At 51.4% G+C, this 21,770-nt stretch overlaps 1 protein-coding gene across 6 annotated transcripts in view; it reads left to right on the top strand.

The window, feature by feature from the left end:
• Nucleotides 1–21,770, top strand: part of DHX30 (DExH-box helicase 30) — a 35,425-nt gene that overhangs the window by 11,389 nt on the left and 2,266 nt on the right. For all 6 annotated transcript variants that reach the window (XM_065054903.1, XM_065054904.1, XM_065054901.1 and 3 more), the window contains 17 exons: nt 4,701–4,831; nt 7,235–7,345; nt 8,095–8,450; nt 9,213–9,339; nt 10,039–10,188; nt 10,948–11,100; nt 12,554–13,375; nt 14,615–14,693; nt 15,475–15,579; nt 16,646–16,821; nt 18,037–18,243; nt 18,622–18,703; nt 19,201–19,394; nt 20,048–20,207; nt 20,467–20,624; nt 20,932–21,035; nt 21,158–21,297. In XM_065054903.1, coding sequence (XP_064910975.1) covers nt 4,701–4,831; nt 7,235–7,345; nt 8,095–8,450; nt 9,213–9,339; nt 10,039–10,188; nt 10,948–11,100; nt 12,554–13,375; nt 14,615–14,693; nt 15,475–15,579; nt 16,646–16,821; nt 18,037–18,243; nt 18,622–18,703; nt 19,201–19,394; nt 20,048–20,207; nt 20,467–20,624; nt 20,932–21,035; nt 21,158–21,297 — 3,255 coding nt within the window. The remainder of the gene's footprint in view (nt 1–4,700; nt 4,832–7,234; nt 7,346–8,094; nt 8,451–9,212; nt 9,340–10,038; nt 10,189–10,947; nt 11,101–12,553; nt 13,376–14,614; nt 14,694–15,474; nt 15,580–16,645; nt 16,822–18,036; nt 18,244–18,621; nt 18,704–19,200; nt 19,395–20,047; nt 20,208–20,466; nt 20,625–20,931; nt 21,036–21,157; nt 21,298–21,770) is intronic.

Here is a 21,770-nt window from a genome sequence, read left to right as displayed (position 1 = left end):
GAAGCATCTCTCTCTGACACCAGTGACATTTGCCACCATGGCATCGTAGAAGAATTAGGGTTGGACTCTGCCGCGTGGCCTGATCCCCTTCTTGGAGCAGGTTGGTCAGGGCCGTGTCCGGCCGAGTTCTGAAGGTCCCTGAGGATGGAGCTTGGCCTGGCTCGTCCTCCTCTGCTGAGCACACCTGCTTTTGAAGAAGCCTTATCAGTTTTACCAATTCTTCAGTTTGTTCTTTAGGCAAGAACTGCATGTGGTTTTTATTACTGTGTGTGCTCGAAAGGAGCCTTGGGCAGGGTCACCAGGTGATGGTTAAAAATACCCCAGACCCCCCAAACTAACACTATTTTTGTGTACTCCAGACAAAACTGCCAGGCGGAACCTTCTGTGCCCCACTCCATCTCTCCCCAGTAAAACCTGCCCAAGCAAATTCCTTGAGAATTGGATATTATGGAGCCAGAGGGCTTTCTTCTTCCCTGTGAATTTCTGATGCATTCAGAGCATTCTCCTCTGACTCGAATTTGTTACTGCAGGGGTTTTTATCTTGATGAGTGTTGGGTTTAATAGTTTGTCCTTGCTGCTCATTTGTTGCTTCTTCAGGGATGCTTGTTTGCTGCTTCTCCAGGGGAGAGAATCTGAGGGAGGATAGAAACTGCTGAAATCAATCTAATGCTCCCGCCTTCCTCGAACGAGACTCTGGGCTGTTTTATTTGTGCTCTTGTTGTAGCTGATGGTGTCTTTGCTTGTCAGGTTTGTTAACAGAAGGCTTAGCTGGGAGCTCCCTTTCAGTGTTGCTTGGAATTGCCGTGGACTTTCACAATCAAGTTAAGCTGAGCCACTCACTGGCTCTGAGGAACTTAAATTAGTTAATTGACTTCTTTGATAACCCCACCCTGAATTGTCTGATATCCAAGACAGGCTTTTCATATTCCTTTGTGATCTCGGAGCCACGGTGTGGACATCATATATGGTTCTGACTTGCTCGGAAATGGGTGTGAAAATCAGCTCTATATGAGGTTATACTCCTGGCTGTGAGTACCGCCAATACGATTCCTGCCCAAATATCCATTCTCAGCAGCGACAGAACTCCAACTCCCTTTGGAGGAAGATGCCGAGAACTCCAAGCTGGCAGGGAAGGGAACACTCTGCAGGTCCAGTTCTGGGATTTTGGGTTGTTCCTTTAAAAGCTGGGAGCGAGGCATGGCTCCATGCGAGATAAGATCCTTTCAGCTCCGAACGGGGCTGTGGGTAATCCATCAAGCCGTGGCGTCGCAGTGGGTACGTCAGCCGGCACTGCTGAATATGGCATTGTCAGCGCTGAAGAATACATTGTGTCTGAGCCTGCAAGCCAGGACTGGGCTTTGTTATTTAGAGATCCTATTCTTCTTCGCTCTAGAATGGATTAAGTATTTAGTCTTCACTGAGGAGCTACCTCAAAATGTGAGAAATTGGCTCTGTTGTGAGGTAATAGCATATTGTTCAGATATTTAGAGGTAATAGCATGCTTGTTCGGATATTTAGAAAGAATTTGTTCTTACCTCTGCCTGTTACTTATCACGAAATGTCTCAGGGTATTGTTTTTGAAAGGGGAAACAACTAGAGGCCAAATAACACAGAATGATGCTAGACGGGTTTCTATTTAGTTAGTTTATTAAGTGAATTTAATAGTACATTTGGGAATCGTTACTGGAGTAGAACTTGAGAGTTCCAGAATCTTAGTCACTTTTCCAGTTTTCTTAAACAGGTTGAAGTCTGAATATAGTGGAGCTTGCTCTGTGAGTAGGTAGAAATGGCATATTTGCTGTATAGTTGCAGAAGATTGGCTTGTACTTCTTTGTTAGGCTGAGACCATTTTCATGCTCTCCTGGCTGATACAGAGAAGGCAATTCATGGACAAATAGTGTTGATGAATCAGAGCACTTCCTGCATCTCCCCCTGTAATTGCCCAAGACTTTTGCCCATATGTGTGTGAGAAACAGCACACATATGGGCTTTTAACCATTTTTCTTCATATGGGAAGATACCGTGGCTGATCATCAGGTGCGTGAGGGTGGCAGAAAACCCGTCGTGCATTGTGTGGTCGAAGGAGGTTGAACAGGCAGCAGTTCTGATCTGTTTGTTTTGACACTGCCCTCTAAATCCCAGCTTGTCCTCTACATACCGGCTCGAAAAGTAACTCCAGCCTGAGCCGGTTCCAGCTGCAGCTCAGGATGGGACAGTTGTTGAAATTACGATGCGACTTGTCTTCAGGTGAAACCCAGCTCTCACCACCCTTATCCACGGCCGCGGAGCTTGATTTCAGTACCTCCCTGCACACGTTAAGGAACCCGAATTCCTTCTCTCTCTGGTCCGTTTGACTTCTTAAGGAGGTTTCTCTGAGATATAGCTGGTTCTTCAATGGAAGAACTTCCAAAATCACCAGTAATTATTTTTTTTCTGAATGGATCAGCATGCTGGGCTTGGGTATGGTTTGGTGCTTGTGTATATATATTTTTTAAGACCATGGTATGATCAGCACTGTGTTGTTTTGCTCTCCCTTACCCAAGCATCCACAGTCTGACAGTGCTGGGTCTGCCATGGTACAACATCACCCTTTTGCCGTCCTCGAAACCTCCGTGGTTTCCCTGTTGATGAGCCCTCGTGATTCACCCTCATGACTCGGGTTGTCCCTTGCTGAGCAGCTCTTGGGGAACTTCTCATTCCCCACGCCCGTGTTACAGAGCATTTCTCTTAACGCTCTCCTCTCTGGAGCCGCTTGCTGCAGATATTCATTATAGCAGCCCCGCATTTGGAGTTTGCAGCAAACCGTGATGGCAGATCTTGGTGTGCGGGTGACGGTTGGCTCATTTCTCCTTGAATTTGGTTGCTCAATTGCAAATCCCTAATTCTGGCAGTACTGATAATTACATGTCGCTGACAACTCAGTCCTTGCCGAAACTTTCCCTGAATACCTGTAGAGAATGAGAAGCCTTCACAAAAGTAGTGCCAAGCCCCTTGGTGCTGTGCAAGGAGGTGGGTGAAGCCCTGCCTGCCTGGGGAGCACGTTGGGCCCTCTCCCTCTCCCTCTCCCTCTCCCTCTCCCTCTCCCTCTCCCTCTCCCTCTCCCTCTCCCTCTCCCTCTCCCTCTCCCTCTCCCTCTCCCTCTCCCTCTCCCTCTCCCTCTCCCTCTCCCTCTCCCTCTCCCTCTCCCTCTCCCTCTCCCTCTCCCTCTCCCTCTCCCTCTCCCTCTCCCTCTCCCTCTCCCTCTCCCTCTCCCTCTCCCTCTCCCTCTCCCTCTCCCTCTCCCTCTCCCTCTCCCTCTCCCTCTCCCTCTCCCTCTCCCTCTCCCTCTCCCTCTCCCTCTCCCTCTCCCTCTCCCTCTCCCTCTCCCTCTCCCTCTCCCTCTCCCTCTCCCTCTCCCTCTCCCTCTCCCTCTCCCTCTCCCTCTCCCTCTCCCTCTCCCTCTCCCTCTCCCTCTCCCTCTCCCTCTCCCTCTCCCTCTCCCTCTCCCTCTCCCTCTCCCTCTCCCTCTCCCTCTCCCTCTCCCTCTCCCTCCTCACCAGCAGGGCTCTGCGGCTGGCTCATTAATTGTGAGCCCGGCAAGAACCAGTGCGCTCCATTTTTCTGGGTTAGTGTTCACTCAGGTTAGGGCTGCTAGGTTAGGGTTCTCCCCTGTGGTGCTGGGTATGAGAGGTGAGTTAGAGCAGCTTCCTCGCCAGCTAAAACCACCGGTGTTGGTGTCAGGGAGGAGGCTGGACGTGAGTTGGCCGTGACATTGCTCTCTCTGGGCCAGCGTGATTTTTATTATTGTTTGTTTTTTTGTTTCAAATTAGTGATTTGAATGAATCATTAATATCCCTCTCCTGCAAATGCCATAGCTGAGCAGCATTTCTCTCCAAAGACTGTGTTGGCAAACTTCTTTCCAGGGGATTTTCTGAGCAATTTAGTACAAAACCATATTCCCAGCCTCTAACCAAGGCACCTCAATGGATTCAAGGAGAAGGGACTAGAGATGAAGTAGTAAGACCCCAGGTGTTAGTTCACGTTACTACCGCTGGCTGGATCTAACGTGTAACTTGGGTGTTGTTGAGACCCTTGATTTAACCCTGAGGTGATGTGTGTGGTTCAGGAGGTGGATGCAAATACCAAATCTGTTCAAAATAGTTATTGCTCAGTTTGGTTTTGATGCCAGAGAGTGACAGAGCTGCTTTTGCCTCCATAGTGAGGAAACAGCACCAGCTCTATGTGTTAATCTGGGCTTTGAATTTTGTGCTAGGATATCTGTATTCAGATTCAACAGGTATATGTAATCTGGGTTTTGTTTTTTCCTGTTGATACTGTATTCTTTTTGGGGAAAAAAAAAAACAGTCCTTCCAGACTGTTGCATGATTGTTAGTGCATCATGGAGTTAGACTGTGTCACTGCTGCAGCTCTGACTGTAGGTCATTCATGCTTTTTAAAGTGGGGGAGACAATCTGCATTTCAGAAGAACAGGACATACAGTATTGTTGCCAGTTTTGCATTTGCAGTGTGATCTCAGGAGACTTGGCGCTCCCGTGTGCCTGGGGGTGTCGTAGGTGAACCGTTCATACTTTTCTACCTGTAACCGTAGAGACGTTAATGCCCACAGAGCCGCACTGGAGCAGCTGTCAGAACATGTCTCTGAACAGGACTGCACAAGAATCATAAAACACTTAGTTCCTATGATTTTCTTTGTTTTTCAGATTCCAGAGATTTATTAAAGGAATTTCCACAGCCTAAAAACTTGCTCAACAGCGTGATTGGCCGAGCCCTGGGCATTTCTCATGCAAGGGACAAGCTGGTGTACATCCACACTAATGGGCCGAGGAAAAAGGTAATCCTGTGTGCTGGGGCTGCTGGGGTGGGAGTGAGCCAAGGGTCCTGCTGGCCCCCAGGTGACTCTTGCACAGAGAAAATTAGAGCGGTGTCTTCATTCCATGTAAAAACTGTGTCGTAATCTTTCAAACAATAAATTTTCTCACTTCTTTCTGTTTATTTTCACATACGTTAATAGGTGTGTGTGTGTATATATATATATGTGTATATATATATATATATATATACACATACATATAGGTCCTGTCCATCCCCTTTTGTGTGTGGCAGGATGATTTTTTTCTTCTAAGTAGCTTGCCATAACTGGCACATTGTCTGTGCTCCAGTGTGTTGGGCTATGTACCCACCACCTCAGAAAATCAAAATTATATTTTAGACCTTGGTAGGCCTAGGTTTTATTGTAGATTCCAGTTCTTTGGGGACAGGTTTTTGAGCAGGGCCTGTTGCAATAGGACAAGGGGTGATGGTTTAAACTAAAGGATGGAGATTCAGGCTGGACATGAGGAAGGAATTGTTGCCCTGAGGGTGGTGAGAGCCTGGCCCAGGTACCCAGAGAGGTGGTGGATGAACCATCCCTGAGACATCCCAGGCCAGGCTGGACGGGCTCTGAGCACCCTGAGCTGGTGCAGATGTCCCTGTCATGGCAGGGGGGACACTGGGAGCTGGGAGGGTCCCTTCAACACAAACCACACTGTGATTCTGTGATCCCTGGAGCCATGCAGGAGGGTTTCACCACACACAGGCGAGCAAAGGAGCGGTGACTGTAGGGACGTGTAGGACCTGGTGGCTGTCAGAGCCGTGGGGACAGCAGGGATGGTGCAGGCTGCGTTCCCTACATTGTCTCCATCCCCACCCCACTGACCCACACTTGAGACATGGTTTAGTGCTAGGCTTAGGTTATGGCTGGACCCCATGATCTTAAGGGTCTTAAGGTCCTTTCAACCCAAACCTTTTTGTGATTCTAGAATAGAACAAATGACTAAGCCTAAAATGTTCATAGAACCATAGAACTGCAACCAGAGAAGAAGAATTTGTTTGCAATGGAGGGAGGCTGCTAATGCTACTCAAAGGCAAAATGAAATACAGACTCTTTCTTCCGTTCAACGGAGCGGCGGCATTCCAGGCAAACAATTTGCCAAATAGTTTGAGCTCTTACTGGGATGCGAGAGGCCTGGATCCCCCTCGGGGCTGCAAACCCGGCAGCAGTTCTGAACCGGTGGGCGCTCTGTTCAGGGGGCGCCTCCCTTTCCGTGCCCGCTCCCTTTCTGGAGCAGGAAGCCCCTTCCAGCTGAAGTTTCACTGCAACCTACATTCCAGGAAAAGATCCAGTTCTGATGCACTAACATTTTCCAATAACATTCTGTCTAATATTTCCCAGACAGTTTTTATTACCACATTCTTCTTAAGCATCTCTGCGTTTTAAGCACTACATTAGTAATGGTTCCTTTAGAGTTCCTTCATGATTCATGGGGTTTGTGTTTCTTGCTTTTCATCCAGCAGTGGTACAGGTTCCGAACTTCACTTTTGGAATGCCATAACCAATGCCTCATTGTTTCAGTTTGCGTAATCAGTTCTCATTCTTGCTAGCACTTAAATAGATCAACGTTGAGGATAACTTCAGACTGGAAAAACTAACAAAAAAATAAACCAAAAACGCCAAACCACCACCAACAAACAATAATGGAGCTCTGGCAGAAAACGAGGGTTGGATTGGGAAACTAAAAAGGTGAAAAAACAACCCAGGCGCAGTGTGTGGGGACACAAGGAGAGGTGACACAACATGAAGAAGTCTCGGTTGGAAGTGAGCAAGGTTTTTTTCTTGGGCACCCAGTGACTTGGCCTTCCTGAGACACCGTTTTTCCTGTGCAGGGGTGTGCCTTTCCCTGCAGGGCCCGGAGGCAAAACACCTCGCAGTTTCTGCAGTGCAGTGAGATTCAGCTGGAGGCTGCTGAGAAGCCAGGAGCTTTCTCTCCAGCCTTCTAGGTGGGGTTTTCCCAGCAGACTGAAACGCCACCTTTCATCTGTGCTGCAGAACCCGCAGAGAATCCCTTTGGCACTTCCCTCCTTTGAGCCCTGCAGAAACTCTTCAGCATCTGCAGGGCCGGGGGGAGGAAGAGTTCTTGATTTGAAGCAGTGTTTTAAACAGGGCAGGGTTCAGCATTCTTTGCAGGTTTTTGAGTGGCTCTCATCCTCCGGTACTGCTGTAAGAGGAGCTCGGTTGTACTTTCAAAGTTACTGAAATGGAGCTTCCCATAAAGGGACCAAACAGTTTGTTTGGGACTTTGATTTGTAGTTCTCCTCTTTGCCTGCAGTTCAGAGCTGTTTGAAGTGGGTATGCTCCTGGTGGAAGAGAGAGATGGTTCTGTGTTGTCTCACTTCACTGGTTATCGTTGCTTTTCAGAAAGTCACTCTGCATATAAAATGGCCTAAGAACGTGGAAGTGGAAGGCTATGGGACCAAGAAGATTGATGCCGAGCGGCAGGCGGCAGCTGCAGCGTGTCAGCTCTTCAAGGTGAGCTTACGCTGCTCCTTAGCTGGAAGAACCAAGCCTTTGAGTGTGCAGGCCTCATATGTTCTGGTGATATTTTTGACTTTTATGTCTCTCTCTTCCCATTCTCTGTTCCCATTTGTAGCTGGCCTATCTGCTAATCAAGGGCAGAGGGTGAAGTCTTGAGCTGTCTCAGTCTCTTTGAGCTAAAAAGCCCATTTGCTTCAGCCAGGTGTGAACTCCCTTTGCCAGCTAAACCTATAACCTAACAGAAGACCTTCATAACAAGGGCCCTGCTGCAGTTTTAGCTTAGAAATAACTGCAAATGCTGCTTTAAATAAATAGTTATCAGTTCAGGAGAAGTCATAGTGTCTTAATTGGCGCAGACTGTCTGAATACAGGTAGTGACTTTGAGTACAGCAGCTAGCAAAGTGAATTCTTGTTGTCTGAGGTGCTCCTACAGCACAAAATAAAACAGCCTGAGTGGCTAATCAGTAAAATACTGATAAATCTCAGCCCACACTTTCTAACAAGCTATATGATACTAAGGACTTGTGCTTGGGGAAGTGAGGTTAGTGAACGTTATTTCTTAAGAAATAATGGCAGGAGTAAAGCTCCAAGTTTCTGAAAGTCCCTTTTCTTTCTCTCTTTTTCTGTGGGATGTGAAGAAATTGCTCCTGTATTTCTCTCCTTTACCAGATGTGTTTCGGTTTCCTGCAGAGTTATCCGTATCTACTCTTTGCTGCAGCTAACGATGCGTTTTTCCTTTGTAGGGCTGGGGTTTGCTGGGGCCCAGAAACGAACTCTTTGACGCTGCGAAGTACCGGCTCCTCGCTGACCAGCTGGGCTGTCCCGACGAGCGGTGGTGCTCGGAGGGCAAGTGGCGCTCCAAGTCCGGCCCTTCCCTCGCCGACTTGTCAACCTGCTGGCGACGGATGGAGCCGGACGATTCCATCCAGCCCATGGAGCAGGGCAGGATGCCTAAAGCAATGAGGAGAGAAGAGCTGGAGGAAGGGGAGCTGGAAGAAGGGGAGCTGGAGGAAGGAGAGCTGGAAGAAGAAGCCATCGATGTTTCTGATTATCTACCGATGGCACATCAGGATGCTCGAACCCCAGGCAGAGATGCAAGGTACGTCTGCCCTGACAGCTGCTAATCCAGGGCACTAGAGACAGGTTTTCTTTGTAGCTGATGGACCCCTGCGGTTCCTCACGGCCGAGCTGCAGCTTCCCACCTTGCTGGTGTGGTGTTCAGCTGAGCCAAACGCTGACCGCGGTTCTGTTCTCTATGTGAGCAATAGCGGGGCAGCCTGGGCTTGTACCCGGCTGTCAGCACAAGGGAATGCACAGACGTCTTCTCCCGAATCTTGCCCTTTGGACAGGCTGCTGCCCACTCGCTACCTGCATTTCTTCTGTGCTTAAAGAGATTTCCATTCCCAGAAACTCTGCATGTGCACATGTGCCTTTTTTTGACCACCCTGGTTTTGAGAGTGACCTTAAATCTGCTAATTTTCATCCCCATGGTTGCTTTCTTGACTTCATATTTTATGAGCACAAATGTTTGATTTTTACTAGTCAACAGGAGCAAGAACAATAGGGACCCGGTGGTGGTTGTTTTTAGGAATGTTCTTTGGATTCAGAGTTATTTATTAAATGTTGATGCTGTCTGCTTTGTAGTGCCAGTGTAAAGGTTTGGTTGCTTTTTAGTAGGTGGCTTCACAGGGCTGGGAGATTGTTCTGTGACTGACAGATTTTAGTAGCAAGGTACAGCTTGACTTTTCAGATGACCAGAATTATCTGTGCCTTTAACTACTCGGTTTCAGACCTGCAGCGAGGGGGTCTGAGCACACAGGGTGGATATTTTTACATCAAAGTGTTCTCATTTTCCACCTAGCCGAGGAGGGAGCTCCATTGAAATGACAGACGACAACACTGCCATCCGTGCCCTGACGCAGTTCCCGCTTCCCAAAAACCTCCTGGCCCAAGTGATTCAGATCGCGACCTCTTCCTCCACAGTCAAGGTAGGGTGCTGTCTGAGCCCTGCCAGGGGCAAAGCTCAAACATCCAACTGGAATCTCTTTGGATGCGTTTTTTTGGGGCCGTTGAGAACTGGGGAGAGAAAGGAAGTTAAAACTAGGCCTAGAAAAATCAACCTGAAGAGTAAGACAAAGACTTTGTGGTGAGAACTGAGGAAATGTATTAGAAGCGTGAGGAATGTTGTTACTTGAGGCCAGGGCAACAGAGAAGCTGCTGTCTGAATGAAGGAGAATATTTTATAAGGTGTTGGGTTTGCATTTCCCCATCTATCTGCATCAAACACAAGTTTGTGTTACTTGGAGCAGTGTGTCATTTCTGTGCCGACAGAATCTTTCCACAACTTGGTTCTTGCCCGTTGTGGTGTGACTCCTTGGTGTGTCACCCACCTCCCTCCCAGACCTCGTGTGCTTGGCAGACAGGAGTCGCGCTCCGCCCCGTAGGCTCCTGGTGACGTTCTCCGTGCAGCTGTCGGCTCTGGCTTCTGCTTATCCAGTGCCTCAGGAGGTGGAATTCAGTGCAGTAAACCCTTTCTAGTGCACTGTTCAAAAAAACAAAAACCCAAACAAAAAACCCCAAGAATTTAAGCTCTGCTTAGAAATATTGAGGTGTGTTTGAAAATGCCTGCCTAATGATGTAAGCTCTTAACATCTCCCCCAGTCTGATGCTGGTTTTACGCCTTGTAGGAATACATGCAGTTCCGTACGGTAGGCACCAAGACCAAGATCTGCAAGCTCACGCTGCGCTGGCCCTGCCCCATGACGTTTGCTGCCAAGGGCCGTCGCAAGGTGGAGGCAGAAAACAAAGCGGCAGCGCTGGCCTGCCAGAAGCTCAAGGTAGGTGCACATGGCTCCTGCGTCCCATGTCTAATGTGTCAAATAGAGGCTCCTTGCACCTGACTTACCCTCTTTGAGCCCAGTGGGGTGACGCCTGAAACTTTCTGATCTTTGATTTTGTGTTTAATAAACATGTATTTCTGAACTGTGAGATCCAGTCCCAACTGCTGTTGTACCCCTCTGATCTGTGGGGAGCCCTAGAAGGCAGCTGTGTGCATTTTGAGCCCTCAATCAATGGTGTGTGGGGATTGCCCTGAAAGCGTTAGCCTGTTCTCTTGGCCACTTTGCTGATGTCTACTGGGACACATCACCTTCCCCTTCTTGTTGGTGGACTAATCCAGGAACATTGCTGCGATAGTTTAGCCACAGACTCTAGAGTCGGCAGAGAAGTCCTAGAAAATAGTGCAGGACTTACTGAATTACCACAACATACCAGAAGCACAGCAAGAGTGTGAATGGCACTTGTGAGAGATTTTTGTCAGATATGATTGTGGCTGCTGTTTCTCTGATGGGTCTGTTAAACCTTTTGTGAGTATTGTGTTGGGGCCGGGTAGCAGCTGGCTCCAGTGTGCCTGTTTCACCAGAGCCGAGGTGGGATCACATCTTGTTTCTTGCTGTGGCAAAAGCAGGAGGTGGTGGATTTAGGATGTGGGGTAAGAACTTAACCTAGCTGAACACACAGGACCTGTGTGCTCTCCGCACCAGCGCTTCGTGTGCAGCGATCTCGTCTGATAGTGGCGTTCGGCTCTTCCTTTGCAGAGCCTTGGCTTGGTGGACAAGAACAACAACCCCCTCAGCCACGCCATGTACAACATGACGTCGCTCCGGGAGCTTGGGGAGAACCAGAGGAAACCCTGCCACATCAAAGTCCCCGAAGCGACCCTGCGCAAGATCGAGAACTACCTGAACCACGTAAGGCTTGCGCAGCTCTCTGAGAGCGCCTTTGGCTGAGCCCGTTTAACATCAAGAATTGCATGTGGGTTGAGAGCTTCATGTCAAACCCTGGAGGGAATTCATGGCTTCATAGTTTGCCACAAAAACTGATCAGTCTCTGCTGACCTTGGGGGAAGGGAGACCCTTTCTGTGATATTTGTCTGCATTATTTGGCTTTGGGGATGTTGCAGAGTGCGGTTTTGGCTTGCTGATAGCCTGCTTTGTAGGCTTAGGAGTGGTGCCTTGTGCAGGGCTTGGGTCTGTTAGCCTCTGCTTGTAGCTTTACAAGGACAAGGTGTCAGTACGTGCACATTTACCTTAGGAGCGTCTCATAAATAGTCCATCAGCGGTGGGTGCAGGTCCCTGGGCTGGTGCTTTCACTCAGGAGATCCCTCTTCCTGATGGACAGACACCCATGGGAGCTGAGACAGGGTTCCTTGGGAGCGGTCACCGTCAGGGCAGGAGTTGTCACCAAGGTGAGGCTGAGCAGAGCTCAGGTACAAATGTGTGTATCTTACAAAAGTCACTGAGAATCATGCCCGTGTTTGGAAGCTGGCAAGTCACTGATGCAATAGTACTCTTGGGCCTGAACGAGAAAGATCTCAGGCGACCTTTACAGCGTCTAATAGCTACCATAAAGTAAAGGAAGCAGTAGTGAATGTCCTAGAAAGCCAAGACTGCGCCTACGACAGCAGCTGCTTCTGAATGACCCGCTGTAGTGGTTAGGAAAGTGAGAAAAACAGCAGCATCTTGAAGGAGCTTGGTCTGCCTCCCGTGCTTGCGCACACATGAGCTGTCACACCGTGCGTGGAAGGCGTGGGTTTGTGGCTCTGAATAAGGCTGAATCCAAAAGTACTGATTTGTAGCTGAAATTTTAATCCTCCAAACATCTGGACCAATGTTTTGGTTTGTGTTCTAGACAATTCCTGACCTATTGTTGCTCCTGTTAGTTCTTCCTGTGGGATGTGAGGCTTCTGTTTTTTCTTTTGCCAAGATGGAATATTTCTGGCTTAGCCGAACCCTTACATTTTGTGCCAGTTAAGTGTCTGGGCTTCCTGAGGGAGAAAAGGGTGATGGTGTAACTTGATAGTTTCCAAAAGTCATCTTTGAGGGCCCCTTGCATCACTTCAAGTCAGTGGCTACAGCACATGCAGGAGCTTAAGTTACTGTTTTGTGCCTGTCAGTTCAGACATCGCTGCTAATACCTCTCTTAAAATAGGGACGCAATGAGGAAAATGCAGGGAGCTGCCCAAATTAATTCTCACCTTAAATAACCTCAATTCAGAATATAAATGGCTGGGTTACTAAAAGTCTGAAGAGACTTTGATCACTGCAAAGCCAGTCTGGCTGAGCCTGTTCCAGGCACTTGGTTCTGCCCTTCTCAGGACTGGTACTAATTTTTGTCCCTGCCAACTTTCTCTGTTTCTGCCAGTATCCCGTGGACATCAGGGAATCCAGGCCCCGGATTGCCGATGACATGATGAACCTGAGCAAGGAATCTGGTGCGATAAGTGATGCAATCACGGGAAAGACATATATACCCATGTTGGAAGCAGAGGAAGTGCGCCTTAGCCAGAACCTCCTGGCCCTCTGGAAAAGGAGAGGATCCTCGTGGCAGGAGAGCCACCCGCTGCCGGTGGATCCTCACAAAGACACCATCCTGTCAGCCATCGAGCAGAACCCTGTGGTGGTAATAGCAGGAGACACGGGCTGTGGGAAAACCACGAGGATCCCGCAGCTCCTGCTGGAACACTATATCCTGGAGGGCCGCGGCGCCCGCTGCAACGTCGTCATCACCCAGCCCAGGAGGATCAGCGCCATCTCGGTGGCCCAGCGTGTGGCACAAGAGTTGGGGCCCAACATGAGGAAGAACGTGGGCTACCAGGTGCGACTGGAGAGCAAGCCGCCTGCGAGGGGGGGAGCCCTGCTCTTCTGCACCGTGGGCATCCTGCTGCGCAAGCTGCAGGGGAACCCCAGCCTGGAGGGCGTCAGCCACGTTGTGGTCGATGAGGTCCACGAGCGAGACGTCAACACCGATTTCCTGCTCATCCTGCTGAAAGGCATCCAGAAGCTCAACCCCGACCTGCGCCTGGTCTTGATGAGCGCCACGGGAGACAATCAGCGTTTCTCGCATTACTTTGGGGATTGCCCTGTGGTCAAGGTGCCGGGTTTCATGTACCCGGTGAAGGAGTACTACCTGGAGGAGATCCTGGCCAAGCTGGGCCGGCACCGACACCGGCACTATGAGATCAAGGTGGGTGTGCAGCACGGTGGCGGAGCTGTGTGCCTCAGGTGAGCCGCCAGCTTGGGGTTGTCCTGTGCAGGGATGAGACTTGTGAGCTTTGTGGGGCCCTTCCAACCCAGGACATTCTGTGATATCAGCAGGGGAGAGTTTGGGTCCGGAACTGGTCTCTCCTTCCTGGGGCTGTTGGACAGTGTTTGTTTAGCTTTAATCTCACCTCAACCCTTATGAGGTAAAGCCAGTTAGTAGTCCCAGAGTATTTTGATTATATTGTGGATAAAGATGACTTCATATTTGAGTCTAAATTACTCTTATCTCCCTTTAATGTAAAGTTTGTTTATGTTTGAGTGAGCTGACAGCTCATTGTACTTGTCTGTGTATAAATAGTTGCAGAGCTGAATGTTCACTTGCTCTGTGTGGGCCTGACCCAAGATGAGGATGGTTATGGCTTACAGCAGTCTGTTACCCACGTGCTCACCATTCTGCACGGCTGAACTCCCTGGTGACTACTTTTTGCAACTGGTCTTACAGTTCCTCTGGAAAATTCCCTCCAGCCGTGCGGTCTTTGCTGTGGGGAGCCTTACCCCAGTCGCGGGTCGTGTGGTCACAGAACGGTTGAGGTTGGCAGGGCCGTCTGCCGGTCACCTGGAGCAGCCTGCTGGACTGGGAGCTGTCAGCCCGTTTCTCCAGCCTGCAGAGCTCCCTCCCTGTGGCTCAGCAGCTATCTGGTCTATCCACAGCTTCTCCTGGTTCTGTATCATCAGCAAACTTGCCGAGAAGGGCATCCCGCTGCCTTCAGGGCAATCTTTCTGTTTCTCTGGTGGCTGTATTTTTTTACCTGCACATTTTAAGCTGGCCTGGTACACATGTTCCAAATTACTGAGAGATACAAAAGCTGCTGCTCTATGCCTGCTGGATTTGAAGTTCCAGGTGCATACGGCGCAGTTTTGTCCCCGAAAACATGATGTTAATTTTTGTTACTTGTTAGGTACACAAATCTCCTTTAGCTTTCGAGTCAAGAGAACAGCGAAGGGACTGTATATCCTCACTGTGCAGCAGAGGAAAGTGGCAGCAGTTGTGACCAGAGCAGATCCGGATGGAGCCCAAACCAGGCTCTGGAGGTTCTTGGCTCCTGGTCCTGGGCAGACAGTCCCAAGTACAGGCATTTGCTCTCTCTGGAGGCTGCGTGCTTTTCTGCTGTCTGCGAGGCTGCCGCTCATTTATCTGCATGTGTCCTGCTCTTTTATCCAGCAATCAGATGACGAGTGTGTCCTTGATCTTGATCTGATCACTGACCTCGTGCTCCAGATTGATGCCCATGGAGAACCAGGTAGGTTCTGCCTTGCCCCCTTCCTTTTGCCATGGGGGGGAAGTGAACTGTGGAAAGCCCAGACCTTTTTGCAGATAAAACACGATGCTGAGCTGAGCTCAGCAAGACCACCCTGAATTCCAGTTGAACTGAGCCATCTGGAGCCCTGTGGCATGAGCTAATTCTGAGTCTTTGCTGGAAGCAAAATCTGAGTCCTCAGTGACCTGGGGTACGGCTGTTTGTGGGGCCAAGGACACAACTTGTCTGTGTTCTGGCATTTGCAACCTTGTGCTGCACAACTTAGTTATTTTTCTGTACTGGAGACTCATCCCTGTTAAATTTCTTTCCCCGAGAGGTGATGTTTTTGTGACTAAGGCAGGATTTTCAGATGACTTGGAAGAGTTTTAAGTGTTTCAAAGCTAGCAGAGGTATTCACGCTCGAACTATGGGTAACCTGGTTTCTTCCTGGCTTTAAAACCTTGCCCTAACGAGCTCACAGAAGCAGATACAGCATGGCGCGTGTGAAGTCTAGACAACCGTTCCCCTGAGTCACACTCCCATAGTGACTGTATCTCATTAGTTCACAATAAATATGATGTGAGTTTCCTTAGCGATCAGCTGGCGGGGTCATCACTGACCTGGACTCTGCTTTTCTTGGAGTTTCTTGGGCTAAAAGGTTGCTGTGGACTTGGGGAAATAACGGGTGTCCTGCCTGGGCAGCAGAAGCAGTGCCGGTGTCTCCAGCTGAGGAAAAGTGCTTGGATTTCCAGGCTGCTCGTTCTTACGTCCTGCTCCGTTCCAGGTGGGATCCTCTGCTTCCTCCCTGGCTGGCAGGAGATCAAAGGGGTGCAGCAGCGCCTGCTGGAGACGCTGGGATCCCAGAACAGCCGGTACCTCGTCCTGCCAGGTGAGACGGGATTTGGGGGAGCGGACAGACCGCTTGGCTTGAGGAGCCGCTGCAGCTGTTGTTCTGAGCAAGCTTGGACACTCCGATATATGTACTTCTTGGGCAATTGTGCGTGTTAAGCACAAATAACTCCTCCTAGCAGAGGCCATCCAAACCTGTGTGTGATCAGACAAACTGGCTTCGTGTTTGCCTCCAGCAATTCAGAATTAGGTGAGGAAGAAACTGCTCAATTTGCCATTGCTGCAGCTGCGTGCTGAGCCTACCTAGAAAAGATCTTCCAGCCCTGTTTTGTGGAATGAGATGCACTCTGTGGCACAGCTTGGATTAGTGAATTTAATGTTCTCCGTCCTAGGAGGGAAATGTATCACAAAAGCCAGTACTAGTCTGCAAGGCTCTAAGATTTTTGGGGTGGGTTTATTTGGGTTTGTTTGGTTTTTAACAGTTTTCCTTATTCAGTGTCAAATAAGGCCAGCCAGGAGCACAGCTTTGAGCAGCTCAGTTGCTAATTAATGCAGGTGTTCTGTGAATCTGCATGTTCTTGTGCTCCCCTGCTGCTCTGTGCGGCTGCAGGGAATTCTCTGCATCACTGATCTGTAACAGGGCAAATATGTGATACAGAAGAGTTTCGGGCTCTTGCTGATAACCATTTTTGACCAAGTGAAACCAAAGGACGGTGCAATCCCATTCCACCGCCTCTCACATCTTTTGCAAAGGGGAGGATGCGGGAGGGCGCGGCACTTGTGCTTGGGGCGCAGGGATGTTCTGGTGGTGCCGTTAACCCCGCTGGGGTGGGAGGTGATCCCAGCCCCTGCTGATGCTGAGCCATCGGTTGAAGCAACTGAAACGAGACCTTCCCTAATGATGGGTGGCAGATTGTTCCTGTGGTCTGGCTGGCAGGAAACCTGTGTCAATGCCTGTCGGTGTAACAAGTGGTGTTCCCAGCCCGGTCCCCCTTTTCTAGAAGCAGGAGGTGATGGTACAAGAGGGCTGAGAACCTCTGCCCACCCTGGCCTTGTACTGTAAAGCAGCTCAGTGGGGCAGGACTTGACTGGTTTTTATCTCCTAGTGCACTCCAACATCCCCATGATGGACCAGCAAAACATCTTCCAGCGGCCTCCTCCTGGCGTCAGGAAGATCGTCCTGGCCACCAACATCGCCGAGACCTCCATCACCATCAACGACATCGTCCACGTGGTGGACAGCGGCACGCACAAGGAGGAACGCTACGATCTAAAGACCAAGGTACTGCCGCGTTCTTGCCTCTGAGTGCGTTTGGGACGTGCTGGAGCTAATGGATCTTTTCAGAGGAACATTTGAGATGCTGTTAATTGCGTGATAGAACTGCCTTCCTTTTGGCCTCTGTGGCACTGGTGCTGTGTCCCTGTTTGGGGACACAGCGTGTGGCTCGTCATTCAGTGAGTCTTTGCCTTTACCAGGCTCCCCATCAACTTCTGCTGAACAGGCAAAAGTCTGGTGTCTTCAAAGATGATCTTGAGGGTCTTTTCCAGCCAAAATGATTCTATGATTCTATGAAATTTAAGGCCAGTCCTGCTACCTTCCCATCTCTCTGTTAGACCATCCACCATCTGTAGCTTTTCCATTTGCTTTTTGCCTTTTCTTTTTATTTTACCATAAACTGCTCGTGTTTGAAGCTATCTGGACCCCAGTGCCTCAGCTTGTTGGTCATCTTTATGAGGGAAACAGTTTTCCACTGCTCTCAGGCCGTGTTGCTGATGGTGTTGTGCCCTGTGAAGGCTTTTGTGCCTGCAATTCTTTAACAACAGGAAGGCAGCTGTGCCACTGCTGCTCTTGGAAGAAATTCTTCCCCCGGAGGGTGGTGAGGGACTAGAACGGGTCACCCAGAGAGGTGGTGGATGAACCATCCCTGAGACATCCCAGGCCAGGCTGGACGGGCTCTGAGCACCCTGAGCTGGTGCAGATGTCCCTGTCATGGCGGGGGGGGCACTGGGGGGGCTGGGAAGGTCCCTCCTACACAAACCTTTCTGTGATTTCCATGCTCTTGCTCCTTCCCCTTCCTGTGCCAGAACAGGGCCAGGTGGCAACTCAGACCTCAGAACAGTTGGAGTTTAAGCCCAACCCTTTCACATTTGCCCGGTTCTAACCTGGTTCATCTCACAGCGCAGACCCCGCAGTGCCTGTGCTGGCACACGGCAGCGCTGGCGTGGAGGGCGCAGGGACCTCTCTGTGCTGGCATCTTTGTGCCGTGGAACTGGGTCGGGGATCCAGCAGACAGCATCAGGGTCTCATCCGTGCGCTGCTGCTCGCTAGAGACCGGCATTGCAGGGTGCAGGAGAGAGGAAAAAGCTTCCGTTGCCCTTTAGCAGGATGGTTGGTCAGTCGTGAGGAGTTCCTGAGGTCTGTGGACGGGAAGGAAAGCTGCATTTAAAGAGGACAAAGAGCTGTGTGAGGTGTCACGCCTAATCCCTCTCCTCCTAGGTGTCCTGCCTGGAAACGGTGTGGGTGTCCAAGTCGAACGTGGTACAGAGGCGAGGGCGTGCTGGCCGCTGTCAGTCGGGATTTGCCTATCACCTCTTCCCTCGCAGCCGCCTGGACAAGATGCCAACCTACCAGGTTCCAGAGATCCTGCGCACCCCGCTGGAGAACCTGGTGGTTCAGGCCAAGATCCACATGCCGGAGAAAACGGTAAGCACAGCACATGCCTGCAGAACTGCAGGCGACTGAACCAGCGGCTGGGACCTGCTGGGTGCTGGTTCCAGAGTCGTCATTTGACCTCAAACGTGAGCAGGAAAATCCCAACATGCTGATGACTCTTTAGTATTTCCTAAATGCAGTGCTGCCTTGGGCTGTTAAGACCAGGAAATGTATAGATTACTTAAATTACAGAGTATGTCTGAAAGACTGCAAGAACGGAGAGGGCTGAGCTCACATCCCTGGAGGCAAACGAGGAGGGAACCGTGTTGCAGCCTGGAGCAGGGCAGTGGGCTGCTCAGGGCTCTCCCACGCTCCCAGATGGGAAACATCCCTTTTGTCCTCTTTTCCCTTCTCCCCGCTGTGTCGCAGGCAGTGGAATTCCTCTCCAAGGCTCTGGACAGCCCTGACATCAAAGCTGTGGATGAAGCGGTGATCTTGCTGCAGGAGATTGGTGAGCGAATGCTGCGTCGTGGTGTGGGTGTGATGGAAATGCGTTTGCTGTTTTAAAGATGGGAAGCAGGAGTTGGCATGGGACAAACTGGGCAGGATTGTCCCTACATGGGGATGGCAGCTAATGGGGACTTCCCAAACTGTACCCACTGCGGTGCTATTTCCCATACTGCTTGCTCAAGAAGTGGGGAGAACTTCCCAAGATTTAACAAAAAGATGGGGATCATAGAGAAAGAAGGAAAACTCTGATCTGGAGTTCATAGCTGGGGTCTTGTGGGTTCTCATATGGCTTTTGCAGCCTTTTATCTGGCCTGGGGTCAGACCAGGGAGGTTTTGGGTGCTTATTGCAGGCCCTGTGTTGTGTCCTTTTCTGGAGGGGACACCAAATCTTCCAGGCCTGGCAGGCGGGTTCTCCCAGCAGCTCCCCGAAGCCACTGACCACCACTTTGGCCCCACTTAGAGCTGATGGATGTGCCCTTGCGGGCGGTTCTGTTGCAGGAGTGCTGGACCAGCGAGAAGCCCTCACTACTTTGGGCAAACGCCTCGCCCAGATCTCCACAGATCCTCGGCTGGCGAAGGCCATTGTCTTGGCATCCATCTACCGTTGTCTCCACCCTCTGCTCGTCATCGTTTCCTGCCTCACCCGGGACCCCTTCAGCAGCAGCCTGCAAAACCGCGCAGAGGTGGACAAGGTGAGGAGCCCCTCCTGAAGGAAGGCAGAAATCAGGAAGGAGTGGATAGAATAATTTTGGTTGGAAAAGACCCTCAAAATCGAGTCCAGCTGTTCCCCCAGCCCTGGCACTGCCCCATGTCCTGAGAACCTCATGTCCGTCTGTCCAGCCCTCCAGGGCTGGTGACTCCAGCACTGCCCTGGGCAGCCTGTTCCAATGCCCCACAGCCCTTTGGGGAAGAAATTGTTCCCACATCCAACCTCAACCTCCCCTGGCGCAACTTGAGGCTGTTTCTTTGTGTCCCTGTCTCCCCTCAGCTCCTGTTCTCCAGCTGATCCCCCAGGTCCCTCAGCCGCTCCATCACACTTGTGCTCCAGCCCCTCACCAGCTCCGTTCCCTTCTCTGCACTCGCTCCAGCACCTCAAGGTCTTTCTTGGTGTGAGGACCCCAAAACTGCCCCCAGGATTCATGTTTTGGGCTCCCCAGGTCCCAGCACAGGGACGGTCACTGTCCTGGGCCTGCTGGCCACACCAGTGCTGGTACCAGCCAGGATGCTGGTGGCCTCTTGGCCACCTGGGCACACACTGGCTCATGTTCAGCCACTGTCACCAACACCCCCAGGTCCTTTTCCGCCGGGCAGCTTTCTTTTCCTGATGCACGTGTCTGTCTCGCAGGCCAAGGCTGTTCTGAGCCGGGAGAGCGGGAGCGATCACCTGGCGTTCGTCAGAGCCGTGGCGGGCTGGGAGGAGGTGCTGCGGCGCAGAGACAGCCGGGCCAGGGACAACTACCTGCAGGACTATTACCTGTACGGCCCCAGCCTTCGCTTCATCAACGGTGAGTCTCAGAGGCCTCTTCTGTCCCCTGGAAAGGCTGAAGAACACGGTGCAGAAAGGGGTAGATGGGGCAGGTGACAGCTGGAGCGGGCACAGGTTCTGGCTTTGGTGTTCCGGAGGCCACAGGCCGGCCAGGTCTCCTGTCCCAGTGCCGAGGCTGAGCCTCCAGCACGTCCTGCTGCTGCCCTGTGGCCGTGACTCCATCCAGCGGGGCCAGGGAGAGGCCGATCTCATTCCCTGGGGCTCTCTCCTCCCTGCAGGCCTTGTCAAACAGTTCTCGGAAAACCTCTATGAAGCCTTCCTGGTGTCATCCCCGTCTGACTGTACCATGCCCTCCTCCGTGTGTAACCAGTACAGCGAAGAGGAGGAACTGGTCAAGGGCGTCCTCATGGCCGGGCTCTACCCCAACCTCATCCAGGTACTGCCTCCCACTCTGTATCGCTCGCTGGGCTCACTGGTTGCTGTGGGTAGTGTGGAGGTGCTAGAGACGTGTGTGTCCTTGTGAGGAGTGGCCACCCCACCCTGTGCAGGTCATGGTCCGGGTACCATTGAGGTGGCATCTTCCTCCTCCTGTTTGCTGTCCCTTGCATTGCGTTCGGTGGCCGCCAGGTCTGGTCACCTCCGTGTTGCTGGAAGTGGAGGAACGTACCTACCACTCCGCAGGGCTGAGGGGAAGGCGGCTGGCTGCTGGTTTGCAGGTGTTGGAGATGCTCTTGTTCTTCCAGGTGAGACAAGGCAAAGTGACCCGTCAGGGGAAGTTCAAACCCAACAGCTACGCGTACCGGACAAAGGCCGGCACCGTTCTGCTCCACAAGTCAACCATCAACAGGTGAGTGATCATGTGTGTGTCACCGTGGGCGGGTGGGGACCTGCTGGTGGTTCTGAGGACCCCCTCGCTGCCCCCGCCACATGTGACACTACCCGCGGGTGACACAGCCGTCCCCTCTGCAGGGAGGCGTCCAAGCTGTACAGCCGCTGGCTGACCTACTTCATGGCGGTGAAGTCCAACGGTGGGGTGTTCGTGCGGGACTCCTCCCAGGTGCACCCCCTGGCCGTGCTGCTCATGACCGACACCGACATCCACGTCCGAGGTGAGTGCAGCGGCCGTGGGGCTGACGGGTCCGTCTGTCTGTCCTCTCATGCTCCTGCAGGTTCCTCTGAGCACCGGTTCCCCAGCTGTGCCCCAGCCTGAGGGGCTGCGAGGTGGCGACACTTGATCTCTGGATAGCTCTTTGTCCCCCAGCCAAATCTCTTTCCCTGTTTCAGAATCAGAGAGTCACAACACACTTTGTGTTGGAGGGACCTTCCCAGCCCCCCAGTGCCCCCCTGCCATGACAGGGACATCGTCACCAGCTCAGGGTGCTCAGAGCCCATCCAGCCTGGCCTGGGATGTCTCAGGGATGGTTCATCCACCACCTCTCTGGGTACCTGGGCCAGGCTCTCACCACCCTCAGGGCAACAATTCCTTCCTCGTGTCCAGTGTGTCTTTCTAAGCCTCTTGTTCTGGACAAGGTGCTGCTGTTGAGGGTCACAAAGGCGATGGGTTGTGAGTGTTGTCAGCTGT

Source organism: Columba livia, chromosome 2 (genome assembly GCF_036013475.1).
Source record: "Columba livia isolate bColLiv1 breed racing homer chromosome 2, bColLiv1.pat.W.v2, whole genome shotgun sequence".
Lineage (NCBI taxonomy): Eukaryota > Metazoa > Chordata > Aves > Columbiformes > Columbidae > Columba > Columba livia.
Note: the sequence above shows the minus strand (reverse complement) of the source record. Positions and strands in the feature narration are given on the sequence as shown.